General features: G+C 39.6%; 1 protein-coding gene across 9 annotated transcripts in view; it reads left to right on the plus strand.

Annotated features, from left to right (window-relative positions):
- FAM172A (family with sequence similarity 172 member A) overlaps positions 1–26,481 on the plus strand; it is a 256,784-nt gene that overhangs the window by 167,880 nt on the left and 62,423 nt on the right. For all 9 annotated transcript variants that reach the window (XM_048932063.1, XM_048932070.1, XM_048932061.1 and 6 more), the window contains one exon: positions 24,446–24,562. In XM_048932063.1, coding sequence (XP_048788020.1) covers positions 24,446–24,562 — 117 coding nt within the window. The remainder of the gene's footprint in view (positions 1–24,445; positions 24,563–26,481) is intronic.

Genomic DNA, 26,481 nt, shown 5'->3' on the forward strand with positions numbered 1-26,481 from the left:
TATCAACCGCACCACTCAGCTTGGTGTCGTCAGCAAACTTGCTGAGGGTGCACTCAATTCCCTCATCGATGTCATTGATAAAGATGTTAAAGAGCACCGGTCCCAAGACAGACCCTTGGGGGACACCACTTGTTACCGGCCTCCACCTGGACATAGAGCCATTGACCACCACCCTCTGTCTGCGGCCTTTCAACCAATTGCTTATCCATCGGGTCGTCCACCCATCAAATCCACTTCCCTCCAATTTGGAGATGAGGATGTGGTGGGGGACCATGTCAAAGGCCTTGCTCAGGTCCAGGATGTTAAATAAAACTGTATTAGGCGTCTATGCTTATATTTGACTAGAAACTTCCTTCTGGCTTTATAAATTCCTTTGTATTAGTATCCTTTCCTCCTCTGTCTTATCCATTTTAAATTCTGTGAAACAGCTCACTTAATAGTTTACTTTTCATTTCAAATTTTATTTTTTTTTTAAAAAAAGCGAAAGCACAGAACCTTATTGAAAGAATATGTGGTTCATCCTTTCATTTGTCAGCACTTGAGCCTATCAAGGCTAACATGATGATGTCTGTGTGAAACCAAAGTGTGTAGTACATTGTTGATGCAAGTAGTTAACTCCCTACACCCAGGGGAACACATACTCATTAGAGAGAATCTCATCAGAGTTACTTGCCTGGCCATTAAATTCTCTTTGGTGGCCCCAGCTTCCTAGAGCTACAAACTGTAATCTCTAGGTGTGCACCTCTACAGAAGTGTTTTCTGTCTGAATCATCTTATGCTCATCATGATCTTTCAGACTTGGAAATCCATCAACTGTAGTAGGTGTGCCTTATCTCCAGTTCTCTGATGTAAAAGATCTTAGCTCAACTCTTTATTGGCTTCCTAAAATTCAGATTTTATCTGAAATATTAGACTGTTTTAAATACTCCATTTTTTAAAAATGAAAAGAAAATCAAAAAGGAAATTGTCTTACTGCTATTTTGTATTTTCCCATTTCTGTGACAGATCTTACGCCAATTAGACTAGACAAGTGTATTGTATTACTGTTAGTTTAAATGTTAATTATGGTGAAAAGTATACGTATGGCTTTTGTGTGAAACAGTAGAGATTTTGTAAGACTTTAAGACCCGGTTTAGTGGATCAACCAAGGGAATTGCAAGTTAATAATATATTAGGCATTGCAAATCCACACGGAGTGAAAGCAATCCAAACATACTTCTGGTGAAGGGAACTCTCACACTGTGGCACTGTAAGAAGCAGCTGGAATTTGCATTTTATCCTAGAACTTTCCTGTCTTTAATCTAGTGAAGATGTGTTATGTAGCTTTTTCGGTATATTAGTGAAGTATTTTAATATTAATAATAGCATGAGAACCAGTGTTTAAATGTTAAAATAATCCTATTTAAGGGCTTTACTTGAATATGATATCAACTAAAAATATGTAAGTAGATTTTGCTCATATATTTATTGAGAAAATTGTGCTTCTAATACCACAGAATTAAACTGAGACCTGAACATGTAGAATCAAAACATAAGAGTAAATTTTCCTCACAAATACAAGAAAAATAAATAGTTTAAATAGTTAATTTTTTCTTTTTTTTCTTTTTTCCATTTTCCAAGGCTAACTAAGTGTAACAGTAAATCCCACCTGTGCCACATCAGGACACAAAGTGTGTAAGGTTTCTGCTTGATTAAGCCAAGCCATCTTATTTGCTTGTCAATACCTAGATTATATTTTATTGTAGGGTGGCAGAAGCTATTTGACAGGAGCCTTGTACCCATGTGCTGTGAAGCTTGGAGCAGTTAATGATCTTTAAAAGCAGAGATTTCAAGGCAAAAATTTTTTGTAGGTATCTTTGCCTGTTCCTTCATCATGCTCCCGTCTCTCCCCACTCCCTTTCCCAGGAAAAAATGATGAATAACGTTTAAGAAACCATTCTTTGCAGATCTCCATAGGAAAACTGATTATTTTAGTATTTTTGATGTACCAAGTCACCACCTACTACAGCAAATAGCTGGTGAACCTGTACATTCCTGTGGTCATGAATATTGCTTTGTGTACCTTACCAACTTTTAATTTAGTTTTCAAGGGCTTTTGAAGTATGTGTTGTATCTGTCAGCTGCTTTGCATAAAAGCCTTAGTGTTCTCTCCAGTTCCTTTAAAATACAGTCTTACATAGTTGAGGATGGAAAAATAATAATAATCGCAGTATTCTTTGAAAGAGTAAATGTCAGTCAGCAGGGTGATGACTGTGATGTTAGCTCTGGTATTGTACTCTTGTAGCTATAAGCCTTTTTATACATCATGAGTACTTTGCTCAGTGGGTTTTAGAAAAAATCAAAATATCAGAATAACAACACAAATCCCCAGCCACACCCACTGCACCAAAGGCTGGCACGTAACTTCCAGCATTTTGTCAAGGTGTGTAGATTCTATTTCCTCAGTCTTAAAAAACCTGGGCAAATTAACCCCAGATAGATAATCTTATTTTACTTCTTTGCTGCTACTGTGCACAGCCCCAGCAGCTTTTTAAACCAGCTGTTGAAAATAACCTAGTTTAAGAGTTCACCGTGAACGTGAGGGATTCATCATTATATATTTACTGTCTGAGGCTGATATAGCTGTAAGGTTTTTCAGATTCCATTGATCTATTGCGCATGTTCCCTCCCTGGGTTGCAGGACGTGCTCCTATTTGCATAAGGCCCTGGGCAAGGTTCTTTCTTGCATTGATTGGCCTGTCCAAGGGAGCCTGATGTGCTCTCACATTGATCACTGTGTCTTTTCTTGGAAGACAGTGTTACACTGAGTTCATCTCAAACATTCTAGGGAGAAGGTAAAACTTTACTGCAGATGTCTCAATTTTATTCAGATGTTCCTTTGAGTATAGGCTTTTTTTTTTTCTCCAGGATAAGTTTTTTTTTCCTTTTTTTCTTTTTTTCTTTTTTTTTTTAATTTGGATTTGTTCCTACAGTCCTAGTGCAGTATAGCCTAGAATGCACTGAAAAGCTATGTTAAATAAAATCACCACTTATTCCATGCTGCTTTGTTTTGTTTTGCTTTGGTTGTTTTTTTTTTTTGGTTGTTTTTTTTTTTCTTAAAATAATAATGCCTAAATCTTCCAGGAAAAAAAAAAAAATATTTTCAAAGAGTTAGCAATTATTAGTAGAGTCTTAGTCTGGGAGTGTTGTCTTTGCTTAGATTAATATTGCCAGTTTGTAACTTGTGTGGTTTTGTACTGATATTTTCTACAGTCTTATTCAGATAGTAAGAACTGCAGTTAGATTTTGGTTCTCTAGATCTGTACTTCAGATTGAATCATGCAGATAATACTAAGTTGCTAGGCAGACTGATGATTGATCATCTCTGCACGTGCTGATCAGAGATGGCAAATACTTTCTTACAATGTCCTTGTTATTATAGAAGAGGTATGCCACAGGCTTACTTTCAAAAACCAGGTTTGAGAGCTGGTTCTTTGCACACCCTTACACAGGATGGAGCTTTTGAATGATCCCTGTATTCACAAGCCGCATGCAGGAGCACTGCTATCCACGGCTGGGGTTTCTGAGAGCTACGCATTTGCTTATGTGCCTAATGATGGAAAAGATGCCTGTTATTGTCATCCCTCAAACATGTATCTGTAGCCTGAAAATGACTGGACTCATGGACTTTCTTGTAGGTGCAGATGAAATGTAGTTGTACCTGAAGGGTACATAGCTCACAGGTAGTGAATAAGCTGCCATGTGAACTTTGCATAGATCATGATACTACCCTATGTTGCTGAAAAATAAAATGTTACAATACTGTTCCTGAGCATCACTGAGTTGCTCCTTAGTAATTTCCTAAAAATTTACAGTGGATATTTTTGTGGATGCTGTAGAATTTTCTTAGAAGAAATAAGTATTCAGAGATACACAGATGAGATCACATTAACACCATTACATAAATTACACAGGGTTTACTTTATCACTTGGATTATAGTTTCATGTCTTTCACAGAAGCAATAATGTATTGCATTGTATTGCGATACTTTGGCTTAGGGAACATATTCCTTTGGTCATTCAGTAAAACAAAACTTAGATAAGTATAATTTAGGTAGCGTATATGAAATTTCATCTTCATTATCATGCAAATGCAGTGAGAACGTAACATTTCCCAAGATGTCATTTGACTATTAGGATCTTTAGAAAATGGCCTCTCAAAGCCACAAAGCTAATATTCCAGAAGAAAGCTATATAATGCCTAAAAATTGTCTATCCTTATTCAATATGAATAACAAATGTAATAGGACAGGCCATTATTAAAATCGCAAAAGAGTGTGCTGACCTATTGGTACGGAGGATCTGTTCTGATTTTTTCATCTATGATGAATTCTGAGCTTTCCGTATGTAGAGGAAGAACGTTTAAATACAGATTTCAAAACTGTACAGGAAAAAAAGTTGGATAGTAGCCGGAAATCTGTTCTTTTTTGTTTTAGTGTATAAATGAAATCAGTGCATATTTATACCGATGACTATTTTGCTATATGTAATAATGTTCTGTGTAAGTGGTATAAATACCGTATTGTCTGCATTGTGCACAGATTGTACATCTACAGTACTTTCAACTTTCTGTAAGCTGTCTTTTGCTGAGATTTGAGTCCATCAGCGTAGAAGATAGGCACTGGCTAAATATGAGCTAATCTCTTAAGTGGGGAGTGGAACTTGCTTTCTAATTTTGAAATGAAAGAAGAGTCTGAGTGTCTCGTAGCAGCCCATTATCAATGTTATTCAGTTGAAGAAAAATACTGGACTTAGTTGTGTGCCTGAACTACACAGGGCAACAAGACCCCACAGATTTCTGGTAGTAAAAGAGATCTTTTGCAAACAGATTCAATGTTGAAAAGGAAGGGCAGAAAACAATTGTTTGTAAGCAATTACAACGAGGAAAGGAAATCTGATCTCTTCAGGTGGACATACATTCTGGGGAAGGAAAAAAAAAAAAAAAAAAGAGTATTCAAAGCATGAATAACATTGTGCCGTTAAACAGAGTGGATGTATTTGAAAAATGCAGCAAATACATATGTAGGTGCTTCCAGAGCTTCAGATATGCTCTGTCGATGTTATACTGTGAGGTTTTCACAGCAGATATTTGCAGCCCCAAGTTCTGGATTTGTTGAAATAAGTGTTTTGAATCGATGTAAATAACTGCATGGTTGCTGGGCATCTTCAAAGTCAAACATGCAGGAGAGTCCTTTTACTGATGGGGTCTGAATAAAATAAGTTACACAGCGTGAATAACACATTTTTAAGTTATCCTGAGGAAGATTCAACTTCCATGGCAAAGTGACGTTTTTCAGACATGGGGCAAATGTTATCCAAATAAACACATAAATAATGGAATTCCAAAGTCTGTAGGTTTTTTTGTTGTTGTTATTTTTAGTTTGTAAAATGGTAGTATTTTGAGATTGGAAAAATTACAGAGATGTCTGAAATGTCATCTCTCTTTCATGTCACTAAGACATTTTCATTTTACAAACATGTTGCTAAAGATAAAAGGTGGTTCTGTGTTGTTTTGCTAGGGAGATCTTTTCAAAGTCCAGGTATTGCTAATGTGACAGACATCATGTAGCAATTAAAAATATTTCTCACTACTTCATTCCTACCTAAACATTTTTGCCCTCCATGCATCATATCTGGTATCTGCCCTTCACTCAAAGCCTTTTGATGAATTAACTGGCAAACTTCCATCACATGTAAGATAGTCTGGTGCGTTTTTTGAGAGAGAGCTATGATGTGACATTAAAGTTTATTTATGCCTTTTTTTTTTTTAAGATGAAATGGAGTGTTTAAATGATCAAGAACTCCCAGACAATTGTGATTTGATGCAGCACTCAGAAAAAGGCACTGATAGAGCTTCACAGTCTCAGAAATATCAGAAATCCTGATTTTCTGTCACATTCATTTTTTTGAGAAAAAGTGGTTCTGGGTATAATACAGATAGTCTGCTTAGCACTAGATTTAGTGGGGCCATCATTTCAGCCCCAGTTTATTGCTGAAAGGGCAATGGGTGGTGGTATTCTGACTGAATAATACACAGCAAGGACAAAACAATTAGAATCATCCTGCTCTGCAGAGTCTTATGGTTTTCCCACCACCTTTTCTTTCTACACGAATAAAAGCAATTGCCCTATTGAAGTAAAGACTGAACCCCTATTTGCTTGGGAAAAGTTGATTTTTACTACGTGACATAGAAAATAATATTATCCACATTGCATTGAATCTCACTTCTTTTGTATGCACTTGAGACGTTTTTTTATATTTTGAAGCATTCTGCTGAGTACAATCTAAGTGAAGTTTTTTACACCATAATTGTGAAGCAAGTGCTATAGAAAAAGAAATTTGAAATTTCAATGTCACTATATTTGGGAGATTTGCATGAAACTGTGGAAGGGGTAGCAAGTCTATAGTCTGTAACTGCGCAAAATTAAAATTAGTTATATAATGCACATTCGCCGAGACACCTTATTTTGAAAGAAAAAGTCTTTCTGCCTTCTGCTTCTCTTTGATACGTACTCAAGTAACTTTCTACAGCTTAAAGAAATATCTCTAAATCAGGTAGCATGGGAATAAGCATTCACTCACATTTGGCTGGCCAGCTGAACATGCATGTGTGCCAGCATGCTGTGTCGTGCACATTATCAGCATAGAATTCCTGGTAAGTTCTAGCAGCCTAATTTCTTCAGCGTCAGAGACGCATTGATGACCGTAAAGGGAACGTGTGTCCCTTTCCCTCCTCCACATAGGTGATGGACTGTGCTAGGGGTGCAGTGGCCACAAGGTTCCTCTCCTGCCAGTGATGCTCGTGCAGTGCATGTGCACACATGCTCATGTGTGCTTTGTGTGCACGCTTAGCATCCTCAGGCCAACTATGTGCACTGTGCAATTAGGGGATATGATTTAGTTAATTTTTGGTGGCCAGTCCGAATGGAGCTCTGTGTCTTGTATGGTGTGATAGTGATGCTCTGGGGCACCAGGCCACCTCGTTGTGCTTCCTGCTCCTTAAAACAGCTGCTTTTCCATCTGCAGCACAAAGAATAATTGGTGAACGACTTCTCATCTCTGTAACATATACACGTACCTTCACATTCCCCTGTCCAGTTTTGTTCTGCTCAGGTTGGGATCTTGGGGTAAGAGTGAAGTATGCTGTGTGCAGAAACATTAATGGGAGGTAGCCACAAGTACACCATTTGCCCGGAAACACAGGTGAAATATTGCAGTTATTATTACCGGCTTTTTCAGAGTGCTGAGTTGCTGTTAAAATCTAATGACGAGAACTTCTAGATCCAGTTTTCTGTGGTTCAAATTAAGCCTAAATGCATATACGCCATTTGGAGATTATAATGAATCTTACACAATTAAAGTTTCATTTGCAATTGTACCCTAATAGTTACTGTATCTAAATACATATCTACTGTCATTCCCAACACTGCATTTCCAGTCATTTGTCTCTTATTTTCCACCTTCACTTTACACGGGAATCAATTTACAACGTACGCTGTAATCTTTTTGTAAAAGCCTATTGCTGTACGCTGCTTTTTTAAAATGCAAGGACAGGAATAAATGTCTATTAATGCTTTGCACGGAGTAAAAAAACAACAACAACAACACAAACATCTTGTGATTAGAATGTATTTATAAACAGTCGCTTTCATTTTTTATGCAAATGAAACGGGGCAGCGCTGTCAGGCTTCCACTCTTCCTTTTCTGCGTTACTGTCAGCGTGGTTTCTTCGACACTCGGTGTGCCTCTCTGCGGCGCACCTGTACCGGTGCCATCTTGCTCCGCCGCTCTATGCCTCGTGCCTTTGTCTCCTCTTTTACTGCCCGCGCCCCGCCGATGCTAATGGCCGCGGTACGCACACCGCCACTCGCGGGACCGACAGCACATCGCTCCTCTTTGCCGAGGGCTCACGCAGCGGAACGGCGAAACGCGCCGACCCGGCACAGCAACGACACGTGCTGAGCTGAAGTTTCGCAGCGCGGTGCGTCGGAGGGGAATTTTGGGGCATGCTGGTGGAGTGTTTCTGTAAGCAAAAAGGTAATTCGCTAGGAGGCAGTGAGGCCGTGCTGTGAAGCGACTGCTGCCGGACTGACGGCGCTCGCCTCCAAATAACGAGATAAGGGCGGAAAGCATCGAGACGAGGTGGGCTCGGGCAGGCCGCACGCAGACCCACGCGCGGAGTGGGCCCGGCCTCCGATGGACTCCGCGAGCCGCGCCTGCCCCGCGCCGCCGCTAGGGGGCACTGTGTGCTCGTCCTCGGCCGCCGCTCCGCCGCCGGGTCCGGGCCGCACGCAGCCTGCTGCTGGAGCCTGCTCCCGGCCGCCGCCGTGCCGCGCGTGGGAGTGCGGGGCGAGCGTCCTGCCCGGCCGCCTCCCAGTTGTTTCCCATCGGAAACATGATGCTGGAAAGCTGCGTTTGTGCTGAGCCGGGGTTTGGGTCCCTCGCCAGCTGCGCCTGCGGCCAGCAGCTGCAGTTGGCAGCTTTAGAAAGGAACCAGAGAGCGCTGAGGGCTTTGGTAATTTAATGGCACAAAGGTCGGGAGGAGGATGAGCACGGGACAGGATTGGGAAGTTCACAATGCACATCTTCTGTTCCTGCACAACATACATTGATTGCATGGATGACACAAAGCTGTTCTAAGTTCAGATCTTTTTTTGTTTTTATTTTCTGTGTATGCACTCTTTTACTTATGTTATTTGTAAAAATGTTGAATAATCAGATTAATCACATGAATAGAAGCATGTTAGAAGGTGTTATTTCACAAACATCGTAAGGATGATGTCAGTGTTACACTTGTAACCAAAATACAGCATTCTAACTCAAAAATACAGAACTCTGCTATCACCCCATTTGCGCCTTCCATAGCCAGCAGAGCTCGGTGGAGCACAGCATGCTGTTGGGATCGGGCGTTCCCTGTGGCTGTGGAGTTCAGCACCCAGGGCTGGAGCTGCGAGACTCAAAACAGTGTCTGTCCCTTCAGCAGGAGCTGCCTTCTGAAGCAGAAACCCTCATTCCCTGGTGCTGCCAGATGTCTTTTTGACTGTATATTCCACTGTTTAATGTTTCTTCCTGGTTAGCTGTTGCTGACTTTCACTTAGCGTGTACATTTTACTGGAGGAAGCATGCATAGGTGTGTGTGTTAACCACTGTTTTGCTTTATCGCTGCAGATGATCAGCTAGTCAGATGATAGGCATTGGCAGTAACCAAAGATTTGGGCAGGCAGTAGCTCTAACATTCACCTTTCTGAAACGTCATGATCTCATCACACACCAAATGTAATTTTTTAATAAACTTCTAAAGTACTGCCATAGCCGCATCTGTAGCCATTAAAAGGTAGATCTATATAACAACAGATTATATGCTGTGCAGTGAATTGAACATATTTTGTACGAGTCCTGCCTTATCTCTTGTAAATACCAAACAGATTATGAGCCATCTCCGTTACTAGCAGTGTATTTTAAGCATTACAGTGAGCACATAATTTTCTGAAAAAATTCTCCTGGCAGTTACTGCACAACTTCAGAGGGTTGTGTAATAAGTTGGTTATAAATATGTGGATTTTCTAATTATTTCTGTATAATAATGTAGTATTTTTGGACAGTTTGATCTCCAAGATGATGTTTAGTAATTGATCTGTCGCTTAACAGGAGCAAGCATTACCTAGTTTTTCTTTATTGGTTCATAAGCAAAAAGGGAAAAATGCTTAATCAATACAGAACAGCTCTTTTTGTATTCACCATTTTATAATTTGAAATCTTACTTTGTTAGTACTAACAGTCTATGAACAGTGAGATGCCAGAACTGCTATAATAGGATTTTCCCCCTCCTAGCAGGATGTTGCTCGTGGCTATAGAAAGTTAATTTCAGATCCTGATACACTTGCATTAATTTTTGAGACATTGGCTGAGTGTAGTACAGTGAAGAAAAACATGAACACCACGCCACTATGCTGTAGCTAATCGTTTATTACCTCAAGCCAAAGGAAGCAGTGTTAATGTGCAGGCCGCAATGTCTGGGGGAAAAAAAAAAGTAGGAAACTGACAGAAAAGGTCTCCCAGTTTTCTTCCTGAGGGTTTTGAGAAGAGGACCAAGAAGGAAAAGGAGAGACAATAGCTTCGTCATGTCACAAAAGCCCACGTTCACTGGCATTTAAATAGGTTCTGGCATACTTGGGAGACCATGTTCACACATTCAAATAATATTTTACAATGAGACTACAATACTTACTGAATTATCCCACTTTTGCATAAGAAAACTCATCTTTATGATTGCTTAAAAGTGCAATTTCGATTTGAAAAGCAAGCAGTTTAGGTGCCTATCATCTGCGATATGCAGCATACCTCAGTAAAGCATTTATATTCTTTGGAGTATTTGCTGACAAAAGGAGCGTGTTGTCTCTTCACTTGCCAGTACGGGATCTGTTGACTCCACAGCTATGTAAAAACCTCTCATCAGCACCTATTTTAATCAGCAAGAACTTTACTATAAATCATTATCAGAAAAAGCATTGTGCTACACTTTTATACCAATACATTTATTTTGAAATTAATAGGGAAAAATAGTACAGAGTCTGTGCTTGAGATGGACTAATAAGCGTGCCCATGAGACTTTCCTTTTTAAGCACTAAATGAAAGCTTTTGCATTGCTAACAGGCTACAAAAGTTGCTTAGGTAATAAGACTCTTTTTCTCTTATCAGTAAAAAAGAAAAGGGGAGGGATGGGATGGCTCAAGGGATTGGTAATCAGATTACAAAGTCTTTCACTTCTAGGTCACTGGTTCAAATCTGCCCCCTGTTTAGTAGTGACCAAAAGCTGTTCCCAGCTGATGGCTTTTCAGTAGCCTTTGTGAAATGCATTAGTGATCTATATCCAATGTCTAGTGAAAATCACTGCGAGCAGTTGTGTTGGGAGTCTCAACTGAGACCCTTTAAGTAGGAATAAATGACCTACTCACACACTGAAGGGGTTGGTGTTTCATTTTCCAGAAAATAATTTTAATAAGTTAGTGGAGCAGCGCAGCTGAATCTGCACTGTCACAGCTGTTCTGGGCTTAAATAGCGAGTTCTGCTTCCCAGGGCTTGTCACTATCGCTTCTCACTAGTACTGCCTCTAAAAATTGTTACCAGCTTTCTTAAGAATCGGGCTGCTATCCCTCAATTTGAGTTGCATGATATCACTCCAATTTACTTCCATATTAGGCTAAAGCGATACCATCATAATAGAAAAAAAAAAAGAGAGAGAGAACTAAAAAGAAAATTACTAAATTTGTTCGTCTTAGAAGAAATGTCACACTTATTAGTAAAATTGATTCTGACATATAGAGTGTGAAAACATTTTTATTGATGGTTTTAGTGCTGTATTAATGCTGTGGAAGCTATGAGACTGCAACTTTGGTAGACTCTTACTGCTGTATGTGTCTTACATCAGCAAAACATACTCAGAGAAATGTTGGAAGAGTGTTTTAAATTGCATTATTGAAAATGAGGGAAAACAGAGAATATTCCTCAGTTCCTGCAGAAGAATCTTTTCTTGTGTACATTAGCTAGTGCCAGCTCTTGCTAAGTTTTATTGTCAGATATTTAAATGATACCTTTAAAGACTTTGCTCTTGTCAGCATTTTGAAGTGCTGTTTTCCTTCAGGTAGGGGAATGCTAGAGGACAGTTGCTGTAAAGAGAATGTAATTTCTGGTTCATTAATACATGAACCTGGAACAACTGTTCTGTGTATTTGGTACATTTCCATGAGAATCACTTTGTTAGTTTAGAGGTGTTTTTTTAGTCTGCAGGGATTCACGCAAGCCATTATGAAACTGTGGCTCCTTCCCCAAAATTAAATAAAGAAAAACTGTATTTTGTTTGACACAGTAGGAATGCTGCATCTACGCCGCTGTAGATATTTTTGTACAGAGAGCAGAACTAGGTATTTCATCAATCATAAATGAAGCGTGGTTTGATCAAACAGATCGCATCCACCAGCTCCCTCATTACCTGCATAAGCCTCTGCCAGGATGGCAGTGGTAGCACTCAGCCTGCAAAGCACAGCGCATGTGCCTGCTGGCAGGAGCTCCGTTCAGGGCTTCAGGCTCCGTCCTGTGTGATGCTGTGCATTTGTGATGGATGTTCTGTAAGGCTAAGGATTTCTGTGAGTACCTGTTGTTTTATCTAATTCCCTTTCTTATTTTTAACTTTCATTGAGCACGTGCATCTGCTCTCCTGTCCCAGGCAAACAGGGGCAACTACGGGAGGTAGAAGATAGCGAGAACTCTTGTGATGGCTGAGGAGACATAAGGATTTGGTGCTGGGAGTGGCATTATTCTGGTCAGTGCCTTCAGAGACAAATTTGAAAAGAAACAAGAAATATTAACCATGTCAGCTGTGGGGCTGTGGTAAACATAGGCACATAGAACTATGCAATATCTCAGGTTGGAAGGGGCCCATGAGGATCATCGAGGCCAACTTATGTGTCCACACAGCACTGCCCAACGTTCAAACTCTACAGTAAGAGTGCTGTCCAAATGCTCCTTGAACTCAGGCACTGAGGCTGTGCCCACTGCCCCGTGCATCCTGTTCCATGCCCACCACCCTTTCAGACCCTTTCCCTGACCCCAGATGCCCTTCCCTAGTGCAGCTCCATGCCATTCCCTCGGGCCTGTCGCTGTCACACAGAGCAGAGCTCAGCTCTGCCTTCCACTCCCTGTGAGGAGTTGCATCTGCCCTGGGGTCTTCCCTTCAGCTTTTCTGCTCATTGCACACCAAGGGATGTCAACCATGCTTGACATGTCTTCCCCTCCAGAATCTTCACCATTTCAGTCCCTCTCAAAGCTAGTGTGATACCAGGAGGTTTGTGTCCAGAGCGGGAGGCACAAGTCAAAAAGTACAGGTGTGGAAAAAAGAAACTTCAATTAATGTATTTACATACATCCTAAATGCACCTTCCACAGATACCACGTGTCTTGGAAACCCACAGGACTCAGAGCATGCTGCCACCTGCATCTCTGTCTTAGAATCATATAATCATTGAGGTTGGAAAACACCTCTGAAATCAAGTCCAGCTGCTAATCTTGTGGACGTGGGATCCACACTGCGCAGTGCAGGGGGTGAAGTACCACTGGGCTTCATGAGGCCACTCTTTCCAGGAGTGAGGATTTGGAAGACAGAGCCATTCCTTCCAGAAGTTCACACAGAGGTTACAGGGGAAAAAAAAACTAAACTGAAAACATTGGCTGCACAGCTGTTAAGCTCAAAACAGTTCCCTTTCAAGACTGCTGTGAACATTCGCTCCTGTTCCACAGGGGAACTAACTCAGTGTTCCAGCTGCTACTTTAGGCCCACTGCTTCAAGATGCACCAGAAGTGCTTCAGGAACAGGCAAAAGGGCCGACTTGTGGGACGGAGCTCCTGAGAACAAGTTTTACATGTGCATGGCTGTTGTTGTGAACCTAGCCAACACTTTAGAAAACACGAGTTAACAGAGGTAACCTCCCTGTGTGGCATTCATCCTGGTGTGACTGCGCTTAGTGATTCAGCTTAGGAGTACCTTAACATGGCTGTAAGAGCCATGTCACATGTGGAAGAGTGTGAAATGAAGCCTGTCTAGTGTGTTGGGTTGTTTAACAGAACTTTGGACAAAAAGGAACAGAATTAAAGCTCACAGTTGCTTTTGCTTTTAGCGTTGCTTATGAAACTTAGGAGATCAGAGGGTCATGGAGAATATCTTGCTAGTGATGTGTAATGGTTTGGAAATAAACACCAGGGGTGGCTCCATCTGCCTTTGATCTAACTAAATGGCTATTATGTATATTCTATTTAACTTATTTTAAAATTAGGCAAAGAGCACACAAGAATGCTTCTCTGCGTGCTAGATGCCTGAACTTCCAACTGTGTGCTCAGGACCAAACAAAAGGAAAATGGTTCTCTTTCAAGGAGCTTATCATTTGGTAGATATATAACACAAAGCAGGCACAAAATGCTGTGGGAAAGAGGAACTGACATTCTACTTTATCCCATTTTTTTTTACATTTTGAATTGTTATTGATGAGGGCCAGAATTTGCAGATTTCACACAGCGTCTTTTACTTGTGATTTTTTTTTTTTTAAGTGGAACTTCTTAAGTCAGAAGCGATGAGCTCTTGGCTTAAAAAGATGGATAAGTAGCTAGTAGGCCTTTTTTACAAAGCTCATCAGAAACTTTGAGCAGCATGTGCAGAAAGTTTAGCAGATGTCATTTGGGATATAGTGCAGGGGCATCTGATGGCTGCAGTCTTGTGGGACCCTGGTGAGCTCCCTAGGCTCCTGTCAGCACAGGAGAAGATTATTCAGGCCCAGCCTCGTGGCCCAGAGGCTGCAGTAGCCCTGGCTGGCTGCCTCCCTGCCCACCACTCTCCCTAGCCATGCCAGCCTGCCCTCTGGTACAGCCTGCCTTCAAGAGTGACCTAGTGAATGTTGGGCAAGAGCTGCAGAGAAACTTTGGGCTGGTAACCTTGTTGTAACCAAGAGAGTCAAATCCAGCATTTCCAAGATTGTGCCTTAATTTCCTAATGTTTTCTAAGAGTAGTGTTTTATTTTCACTGCTCTCAACATGCCTCTCCCTTTGAAGCTTGTGCATATGGAACTGTGGGTTACTTTGCTTAAAAAAAAAAAAAAAGCCTGCATATGTTAAGCAAGTATTTTCCTACACGAGAACCTGGGAATTTTCAGTTTGTATGCAGTATCCACTGTCCCGAAATGTAGACACTGTGTCTTTCATTATTCTCTTAGTGTCTTAAATGAGCCTCCTTGTTCTTCTGTTGACTCATCACTATCTGGCGTAACTTCTCTGACTAATAATGTGTCATAAATACTTGAGATGATCTGTGATATTTGATTAACCAGCTCTTAGTGAGGGCAGTGGGGAGACAGTAATGCACACACTCTTTTAGGTTATTCAGCAAAAATCATGATGATACGATCATCATCAAGGCTGGCCCAGGATAACCAAGCACACCAGGAGGATAAACACAAAAACAGCATTTCTTAGCAACCTGGAGTGAGCAGGCTCTTACTCTTTTATCACTGGCAATGCTTGTTTCCCCTGTCACCCTGATTTCAAAGTCAGCTTGGGTCCAGAGGGCAACAGTGTGACCTCTCGTCTCATTGAGGTAGCATTCTGGTCCTGTTCCATTTCTATAGATGCTGGGATTGAAGTCAGCTGTTGGGGCAGTGCCCCTGCTCCCAGAGCTACCAAATTGCAGATCCAAAGTGCTCAGCATCTTCAGGGAGTGAGGCTGTATGCTTCCTCTGCTAGTAAAGCCATGCCAGACAGTGACAGGTGTGGGGCATGGACCAGACATTTAATTTTAATGTGTGCTAGTTACGAGCGTCTGTTCTGTACTTTGAATTGGAAGATCTTTATCTGAATCATTTGTCATATTAGATTAGTTATACATCCTTCCGAGTGCTTCACAAATGCCTTGTATTTTTGAAAGATTTTGTCCTCTGTGGAGCGGCCTTAGCTGCTACTTCCTCATCTCTGGACAGGATGGAAAATGTTTGATATCTGGTAGCATGTGCAGTGTCTTATAAAGAGACCAGATAAAAATTTATTCAGTATTTCCCTCTGCTTTACTGTTTTTTCGGTCTTCGAAGATTTCAACCAAATTGAAGAGTGCTTGATTTAATGGTTTTCTGCCACGGACACACCATTTTTTGGTGAAGAATCATGTGTGAGAACAGCATGTGAATGAGATTGAAAATGGAAATTGGTGCTCTACTTCTTTGCTTGAATGCAATAGTAAGTTTTCGTTTGCCAGTCCCCAGCTGTGAAAAGAGATATCTTCACGGGTTTGTGTGACATCAGAACCTTCAGTTTATTTACCCTCTAGCCCAGAGACTTTGCCTGTAGGGAAACTACTCCTCCCAGAAGTTTCTCAGAAACTGCAAGAGTCAAAGCCGAAGCCTCAAAGGACAGGAAGGATGAATGTTGTCTTATCCTCTTGCTGAGGTGGAAATCCATCTGTCTGTGTTTAAATAACAAGGGCGTTAGACTTCATGTCCATCTGTGAAGTGCTGAGTTTAGCGTTCAGTTTTTCCTTATTTTCTAAGTCAGGCCTTTTCAGAAAAAAATAACGTATATGCTGACGTGTACCCATTTAACAGAAATAGGGTCAACTTCTTAAAGTTCTTGCTCAGTGAACATTAGTAATCTAAGGAGGACTTGCATTTAAACTTATGCAGTTTTCTGTTTCTGTGAATATGTAGTAAAACATAAGCAAAGTGAATATTTCATTGAAAAATGTGCCACAATAATATTTGCCTAAAACATACAAAAATTTCCAAGAATTGTTTGCATCAAAGCAATGAAGAAGGAATACCGTTTTGCTCTGTTGCATTCAATACTTAATGCAGAAAGAGTTATTTGATAGTTTAGCGTTTGTTTAACTACTATGATTGTTCACTTATAGACTGAGTTCTGGATTTACACACTATTAAAACATGATAAAATTATTTTCGTAACTTACTTGAGGCCACGTTTTTCATTAGATATGAGCCATTACTTTCATGATGGTAAAATATCAAAACAAAAATCCAACTGCTTCTATTATTTTATTTTCAAGACTTGTATATTAATGTTTTTGTTAAACACTGGTTTTCAGAAATTGTTTAATTAATTTGTTATCACAGAAAGTTAAGTATTCATTCCATATTTACATTTATCTCAGTAATATTCAAGAACCTGCATATTCAGGTTCAAGGCTTTTCAGAGGTTTTCACCCCACACAGTGCAATGGAAGAATCTGGTAAGATAGACTAAAAGTAAATGACTGGTTTTATTGGTCTGCATTACGAGTTGTTTAGAGTCAGAAAAGCTGGTTCACTGCAGTTTAAAATAAATTGTTTGTTCAGCTCAAACAAATTATCTTAGGAAGAACTGGGTGAGAAGGACTTTTTTTCTGTCCAGCACCTCTTTCTGATTCTGATTGATTGGCAATCAAAGTAACAATCTCAGTAATACTGACCAGGCTTAGATCCCCAGGGCTGAAAGTTGCCATGGTGTGGTGTCTGGCTGAGCAGCAGATGGGCGTCTCTGAACTGAAACAGTCATATCCCTTGAATGGGTGGACCAGATAGACAAAGTTGGTAGCAGAATTAATGGCCCTGCTTCTGTATGCTGCCAGCTCTTAGCAGAGCCCAGGCAAGCTGCAAGCTATAATGGCTGGTCTGAGTTATGATGACTCATGTGGTCAGATGGTCAGGTACCGCAATGGGCTGCCCAAGGAGGTGGTGGAGTTGCTGACCCTGGAGGTGTTCAAGAAACATTTGGACATTGTGTTGAGGGTCATGGCTTAATGAGAACTATTGGTGATGGGTGGGTGGTTGGACTGGGTGATCTTGTGGGTCTTTTCCAATCTTGGTGATTCTATGATTCTGTGATTCTATGATGAAGTCTCAGGCACAGTTCAACAACCAGCACACATACAGCTGGGCAGCTCTGAAGGAATGTCAGTTGTATATCACTGCTTGTGGTCATCTGTACTGACTGTCCTTTTGATTGCTGGTAAACTGTGCCCATATTTGCTTCAAAATCAACTGAAAACCTAGCACTGAATGTGCTGAAAGAAGAAAAAATTCAAATCCTAGCTATGAGGTGAGCAAGGCTATGAAGTGCAATTTGTGCAAAACTCCAGGCAACAGGCAGAAACAACAGAAGCACTTCTGTTTCCTAATCTACATAGATCTTGACCTGTTTTGAATCTGCCATATTTTAAACTTTTATACAGTTGTGGGTCTGGATGGTTCTGATTATTTCTGTCAGTTTACTGACAGTTTTGCTTTATTTTTATTTCATGTTCTTTATTTTAATCAAGGCATGACACTCTAATCAAGGTAAACCAAGAAAAAGCAAAGATATGACCTACAGTATAAGGTTTTACTGGCAAAGATGTATCAGCTAAGAGCTTGAAAAAATCTTTTGCCACCCCAGCCAGGATAACTATCTTAGCTAAACCTTTTGCGCAGGTTCTGCATAGCAGTTCCAACAGAGGAGTGCTTTTGCTGACTTAGCTTGTGTCATTTGGAGATGCAGCACAGCTTCCTGACAGAAAACCTGCTGCATCTCTATTAAGAGGACTGCTGACAGAGACACACAGTAAAGCCAGAGAAGCAGAGGATCTTCCACTATGCTGCTGGTTGAGGCATGCAGTCACAACTTCTGCCACTGCCCAAGTCCAAATTAGCTGTGAATAGAAAATGAGCTGTAGCAAACTAAGCCGATTTTTCAAATATGATTTTCCTGCAGCTCATGTTCTGTGGTGGACATAACCAAGATACCTTTAAGCAACCTGGCTCAAGTATCAGATGCTTTTTAGCATTAGCTGTGCCAAGCACGCATTTGTGAATTTAGGCTGCTTCCTGGCAGCATGTGTTGCCCTTGCAGATCTCCACTAGCATAAGACATGGCCATTTATGAGCTGTTGTATTAGAAGCTAGCCAATGTCCCATACTGCAGTCAGCAGCTATATGAAGATTAAAAATTAAACTCATCAGTTCCTGGTTGAGACAGGTGGAAGTTGTTCACCCTGCAAAATGTCGGCTTGTGGGGTCGGTTGGTTTTTGGGGGACAGGAGGAGGGGGACGTACAGAGATTTCCCCAGTTGTGCAGTTTTGGAGGTTCCTGTGCATAGGAAGGAGTACCAGCTGGTAGACTGCAACCAGGCCTAGCTGATCCATACATCTGCTCCTGCCTTCACAGAAGGAGGCTGATGGCAGGCCTGGTGGCCACACAGTTCCTCACAGGGAGCAGAGGTGCAGTGCTGAGCTCTGCTCTCTGTGGGCAGCGACAGGGCTGAGGGAACGGCATGGAGCTGCGTCAGGGGAGGGCAGGAACAGGAGCAGGCTCCCCAGGGCAGTGGGCCTGGCCCCAAACCTGCCAGCCTTCAAGGAGTGCGAGGACTCTCCTTGAGAGTAAGGCTGGGGCTCTTGTACCGGAGGTCCATGAGTTCTTGCACTGTTCGCAAAAGATTACCAGCAGAATTTTGTGTACGAGATGGGGGAGAAGAGGGTTGGTCTGGGATTTTGTTTGATGGTTTTAACTGAGCTATGCAAAAGGGAGTTGACCTCTGCACTTACTTTAGAAGTTTATGTTTTGCTTATCGTGGTCTGTTTTAAAATAGGTACTGTCTGGAAATTATCAGTAGACGTTCTGAATCAGATATAAATTTACATTGGGAGACGTAACAAGTCCTGGACTCCACATTCTCTAGAACAATCTTTTCTAACGTGTTCATACATTGTTACTGTTACAATGTGATTTATTGATTTAGAAAGCCGTCACAATTGTAGATGTAGGATCCAGTAGGTCTTCAAGAAAAATATCTGAAAATACGTGGTTATGGTCATGCTATGATTGTGTATGCAAATGTTTTCTTTTGGTCTTTGAAAACTGAGGAATCAAATGCTTTGTCTACTGCAAGCAGGTATTAAGGACATCTGTGAGTAAATTAAGAGAAAATCATTCTCAGTGCTTATTGATAATGGGAACTAGTTTAACTTACTTTGGATTATGTGTGATGCTTGTCATACGCTGTTCTAGTGTAATTGCTCTGGAATTCTAGTTCCTAACAAATGATTCTTTATGAAAAATTGGGGATGTGCCAAAAAAACTGAGTATTTAAAAATTTCAGGAATTGCATCCAGGAAGCACTGAAAAGTCTGAGAATCACAGACTAACAAAATTGCTCTACAGATAAAAGAATTACATGCTTCTTGGTGAAGAGTAATCTTTCTGAGTTCAGGAAGGGTGCATCCTGACACAGATCTGTTACTTGGTTTGTATGGCACTGAGTGAAAGGAGAGCTGAAGAGGATCTTGAAAGGGTAGTCCTGCATTAAATTCCCTAGAGAGCATGCAAGGTTCTTAGGAATCTGCATATCCTTTCAAAAGTGTTAAATAAAATTTTCTCACTCACACACCACTCCTTGTGGGTGATTTGTTCTCTCTTCCTATCTACCACTGCTGTTACATATTTTACATAGTCCAACTGATGCCATTGTGACCCAGCAGAATTTCTTCTGCACGTCTGGAAATCATTCAGTGCATTTGGACAGAGGCTTCCAGTTCAGTTTCCTCTGAAAGGAATTCAGTTAGCACATGCCAAAGCCTCTTAAAACTCAAACTAGTATGAGGCAACTGGAGACAATGGAAGTATTTGTGTCAAATTTAGTTTTGCTCCAAGCCAAATTCTTGTTATAGACATACCCATTCAAACCCAGTACGCACCATATAAATATCATACCACAACTGAAATTGCAGTGGAAGGCAAGGGAAGTAGATGAAAGGTTTTCTTAAAAGATCAAGAGAAAGTCACTTGTGGGCATTTTTAAAATATTTATCAATTTTTCCTAATTCCCGATTACAGGTGACTCAAAAGTGTTAGTATCTCATAAATACTAAGTAGTGGCAGTTGGTTTGATTGGACCCATGTAAGTACAAAAGGTATTTTTTTACCTGTCTACCACTGAAGAAGTTTTAATCTCTAGCTGGAACATGCATGGATTTTCATGTTTACAGTATAAGGCTTTCGATTCTCCTCTTAATATGTTGATGCTCACGTTTGAGTGCTGTGCTGCAAAGCATACTGCATGCCAAAGTTACATCTCATCATCTATTCTAAATACCTGTGTGTACAGTTAATGTATTACCTATGTGATAAGAGACAATGTTTTATACGCACACACAATAGATTATGAAGGTACCAATTTTTTTTCATTACAAAGTTGTGGTAATTGTATAATATTACCTTACAGAAGGCAGCCATCCATCATTATGAACAACCTAGAAGTAAATAACTCACTAAATTGACCACTAAGCATGTCAGTAATATATCTGAACTTAGTGAAAGTTTTAAGCTTTAAAGGACTTCAGTTTGTGCTCGTGGAAGTGGTTCAGTTGAACACTTGTGTAGCACTTGTGCCTTGCAAAGAAAAAGGAATAAGTTTTCACCCAGTAGTACATAGACAACTTTCAGAGATCCTGAATGCTTCCTAAATCCTTACAGTGAATACTGCTCTAGGAATATGCCTAGTGCAAGAGAATAAATGTGCAGTGATGATGCAATAAAAAAATTGCAAAACAAACTGTACAGTGACTACAAAATAGAGACTAAGTAGAAATTTCTTGTTAGAAAACGTGTTCAAGAAAGTCCTAGAGGGGTGCAGTCAAAGGAGAACCTGACACAGAAGTGTCTGTTTAACTGCTCTTGGTTATGAATGAATTTTTCAAAGAAGAAGGAATGTTAGGACAGAGTAGGAGCTGGACGCCATCCTATGAAGGGGTGCATTGGGAGGTTACTTCCTGCAAAATCTCTCAGTGTTCTGATAGCAGTAAGTTGAGATTTAAAAACTGGAATTGAGGAAAAAATTAAGTTATTCTCAGGCTATGAGAATTGGGTTTATGTGGAACCTGCTGATGTATAAAGAGTTTAAAGTATAAAATAAACTTCAGATTAATTCCCTAGGTCTTTATCTGCAGTTGCTGCTTCAGTTTAAAAAAAAAAAAAAAAAAAAAAAAAAAAAAAGTACAGTTTGTTATATTGTAAATAGTCTGTGTTCTGTTAAATTGTCTTTGATTTTAGTATATCTGTTGTAAGACTGCACTGGCTGCATGGAATAAAGCTAATCCTGGGAGGTGTAAATCATGCACCCCTTAGCATCCTTCCTTTTGAATTACAGACTTGTATCAAATCTGAATACAGCTGGCTGCTAATTTTGCAATGCATGTCAATGTATTTTACTGTAATAATTCTATTCAGCTCAATTTTTTAATTGTATGTGAATTAAAAGCTATTTTTAGTGAAGATGTCTATGTTTTAACTCAAAACTATCAGTCCACGGAATCTGAAGCACTGATGCTTCTGTGAGCACTTCAGCTTCTTTTGTCTTCTCACAGGATAAATTAGGGTCCTTGCTAAGAGAATCTATTGTTTGAGAGGCACCTGGATCTATTCTTTGTTGTTATTATTAGTTAATATCCCACCATAGCAGAGAATTTGAGCTGTTACAGTAGAAACTAAGTGACCCAGGTTTGACATGCTCTGTTGTGACATTTGTGTGTCACTTAAATATGGACACATTAGTCTTGTTTAAGTGAATGTTATATCCTTGATTCTTTCTCTATCTATTTTTTCTGGGTTTGTTTTTTTTGTTGTTGTTTTTTTTTCAAGGTCAGTTCGTAAGGGAATAGATATCTACCAAAACTTGCTTATTCTGGGCTGAACATAATGTCATGCGTAACTGAAGCTCAGTTAATCCCTTCGTTCCCTCTTTTTTCTGATCCTGGTACTTTCTACATTGCATTAAAAAATACGGTTTTTCAGTTATGTTGTAGAACTGACCTACATTTGGGGCCTGGCGTAATCCTAGTGAGATTACTGTAGATGAGATACAGTGAGTCCAAGTTTTGACAAAATAGTCTGGTTGATGATTTCAGATCTGCCTGTGAAACACAAAACATTTAGTTGCGCTTCAGATGTTTGTACAGCCTCAAGGAAGGTGATTTATAGTGTTGGTAAAGATCTTCATTTTGAGGTTCCACCTTCTTGAGGAGCTCCAGAGTCTCATCCCAGGTTTAGCAGAATCACCCAATTGCCGAAAGACTGCTCTGGAAAAGTTATTATTCCATACAATTCTTGCATTTCATAGCGGAGGAAGTTATGCACAACTTTGTATTTATGGTGAAATTCAGTGTTCAGTATCTGATGTTTGGCTGAAAACGGCAGTACCGTCTCACAGCTGAATGAAGCCCAGCCTTTTCCAGTAAATGCCACTTTGTCCTTAATCAGTGATTTTGCTCCCCATGCAAACACACCTGTAAAGAACGCCTCATCCTCCAAATGTTGTAGATATTGTATGTGCCCCATGGGAGAGTATCTTAAAAAAAAATGGACATACAGACAGTCTTTACAGGAAGATCACTTTTAAGAGTGTCTCTGTATGTACTTGCCCAGAATTTCCTAAGATTAGCTGAATTTCTGAATCATGTAATGCTGACAGAACAGAAACATTGGGCAAGACAAACAGAACATTGGACAAGGCAAACATCTGATTTTATCTGGAGTGTGGAGATCTACGTTTGTATTTCTTTTCCAGTAATGGTGAATACTTGTCACTTAAGAATAGCTTGACTACAGTTAATTTTAAAAAGATATTATGTGAACAAAAAGAAATTCAAGAAACTTTCATAATGTTGTACTACCGTTGTGTAGAATTGGAAGAATGCTTCCTCAAAAAGGTTTACATTTGTGGTATTTTGAAGATATTGGGAGACTGTATTAGATATTGATAAATGCTATTTTCACACTGAACGTCTGGGTTTAGGTGATTATTTTTGAGTTTCTGATGCAAAAAAACATCATTTGCATCCCTTCTGGAGCATTGTTTTTGAAAGTGCAGCCTGTATACTGATAAGCAGTTACTAGACCATGAACAAAGAAAGTCTGGCTTTAGAAATGTTGTATGTGTTGCCATTAATACAAAAGGATGCCAAAAAAACATTAACTTTAGTGTGGTATACCCAGTGATAAAGACACTAGCTGTGAAATGCTGTTTTTTTTTAAGTATAATTCATTATACTTACTTTGTTCCAGTGTTACAAATTAGGGTCACTTGTGTCAGGAGATTAAAACCTTTTTGTCTCTCTTTGATATCAAACTATTCTTTTTCAGTCCCTTTTATCTTGCAGAGCAGTGCTGAATTCCACAGCATCTTTGTCATTTGTTCATGTTATTTGCAGCAATCATTTAATTGGTTTTAGTACTAATATTATTTAGTCATACTGTCATTTCCAGCAACAGAGACTTTTAATATGTTACAAATGTTAAGAGGCTCTGTTGTTAGCCTGGTAAGCATATGTATGAGAGAGAGCACAAAGAATTTGGGGGCCATGGTGGGAGTGCGAGGTAGCTAAATTGGGTGGAAAAAGAAAAAACACAAGTCAAAGTAAGATTGTACATCTGAAAAACTACAGCAATCTACTGAAAATTAGTAGATGATAGTCTTGAGTAGCTTACAGTGAACCGCAGGTACCAGCTTCCCTGAAGCACAGAAATAGGAACTTGGAGAAGCTTGTAAAAGATGTCCTCAGGGAATCTTACATTTTTTCACTATGATACCTTTAATCCTAGAATTGTCAAGCCACATGGAAAATAATAGGACTGAATAGTTCAGTCAGTTAAAAGTTAGTATTATTTCTTTTATCAAAAATATTAGGTCTTTCTGTGTTTCTAGAGCTGTTAGGATTTGTATAAACTTTGAAACAAGTGAAGTCAAGTATTGAAATTGCATTACTCTTCCTTTTTTAATTTAAGGCCATTATCTGTCGCAAAGCAGACAGTGCTCAATAGAAATAAAGAACTTAAAGCCAGTATTTTTTAACAGATGATTCAGCGAGAGGCAGAAGTAAAGAATAAGGTAACTGCTGTGGCGTTGACAGACTCTGTTCACAATGTGTGGCATCAAGAAGCTGGCAAAACTATTCGAGAGTGGATGCGAGAGGTGAGGACTTTTTTTCAAAGGGTTGGGGCATATACACCTTTGTATGGTTCTATAAACATTTCTTTATCTACTAACCTCTTCCATTTCTTTAGGCTGTGAAAGAGAGCATGTTTCAAAACCATGGGAATCATGTCCCCATACCAGCCCCTAAAATAACTGAGATGAAAGCAGTTTCTGAGCTTCGAAGCTAGCAGTCAAAATAATAAGGTTTGGCTCCAGTGTGCAGTGTGGAAGCATGCACTGTTGTAGCCCAAGTGCTGTTTGGTAACTGGTGCGAAGTTCTGAGAGCAACCAGAACACCAGAGTTCTGCTCCTGGCCTGACATGATGGTGGTAGAAAAGCCCCTTCATGTTTTTTGTGATTCAGCTTGCTGATTTATATGGCTGGCTAAAAAATCTTGCTTTTATAAGACGTGATTACTTCTAAAGTGCTCTGAGATGTTCTGATGAGAAGTCAGAGTGTTTACTACTGTAGCAGGGAAACCACTGGTTAGTCCAAGATGATCCAGTGGTGATTTATGGCCAGCAAGCACAATTTTCCACCCTTTGGTGAAGTATAACTCTTGCATTCATTACTCATTTTAATACTTAAGTATGGGATTGTTGTGATTTAAGTATTTTTTTAAGTGAGACTAACAATTTCTGAGTTTCTTTCCAAATCAAGCTTGAGCCCATGTTTTCTACATTCATTTCAGAGTGGTAAAACAGTAGGTGTGTGTGGCAAATAGAAACTATACTGAATTTTTTGTTAGTCTTGACTTTTTTCTTGTGGGTTTTAGTTAAACGTTGTTTGTAGACTGCCTACTCTAGACTGCCTACTCTGGACTTAACCTTACCACTTCATAGGCCATGACTGATGGGAGTAGAGAATCACCTGGGATATAGTCTGACAGCTCTGACTTAAATGTTAAAAATATGAAGAATGGTAACCCCTACAGGCTCTGTCAGAAAAATCCCCATTTTCTTTATGGGAAATCAAAACCTTAAAATATATGTTATGTAGTAAAACTGAAATTTTAAATCCTGTAATTTGAATCTGACAACTCCATTTTTCTTTAAGCATTTAGTCTGAGTAAGACAAGTGCATTACCTTTAATTTCATTTGCAGAATGTAGATCTTAAAGAATAAGTTAAATGATTAATGGCCTAAAAAGTGGATGGAGTGTCATAACTTACATTAGCATTGAAAATCTCCAATAGGAAAGAAGAACTTTACATATGTGAAGTGTGGCTGAGTGGTATTAAGACTAGCACATCACCTGGATATCTCTTACTTTAATCAGGTTTAAGGCTACTGGTAAAATGAATAATAATTAAAATATACACCTAATCGCTGCCTGTCTGTAGGGCTAATTGCTGTCATTGAAAGAATGAATTGTTAAAAAAGTAATTCTTCATCGAGCTATCTCTCCTGTATCATTGGTGGCCTATTTTTAGTACCTATAGAAGTCATGATTTTTTGAATTTATTAGGAGCTGTGATGAATGATAAAACAAATCATCCATTTACATATCTTGACACTGCTTTCGAGAATACTTATTTCTTACAGGCAAGTGTCACACTGTATATAAAAGCTGGTTAATTGTGTGCTAATCTTCTGTATTATCTCCAGCACTCTGATGTAGTCTTCTATTGGTAGTTAATATTAATTTTACTTATTTCAAATGAATGTAATACTTCATAAAAATTCTACTTCTTTTAATTTTTACCATCTTACATTTGCAATTTCACATTCAGCTGTTAATTAAAATTATATATGCAAATTGTAAAATGTGCAATACTTTACTACTTTAAACCCTAAAGCTTTTGTGAAATATTCCATTTTAAACATTTTTTACTAAAAAGTTACATTCCTGGGTAGTGTGTTTGTTTTTATTTTTTTTGTCCATCGAGTTCAATAGTTTCATTGATCTACTGTTT

This window comes from Lagopus muta, chromosome Z (genome assembly GCF_023343835.1).
Source record: "Lagopus muta isolate bLagMut1 chromosome Z, bLagMut1 primary, whole genome shotgun sequence".
NCBI lineage: Eukaryota > Metazoa > Chordata > Aves > Galliformes > Phasianidae > Lagopus > Lagopus muta.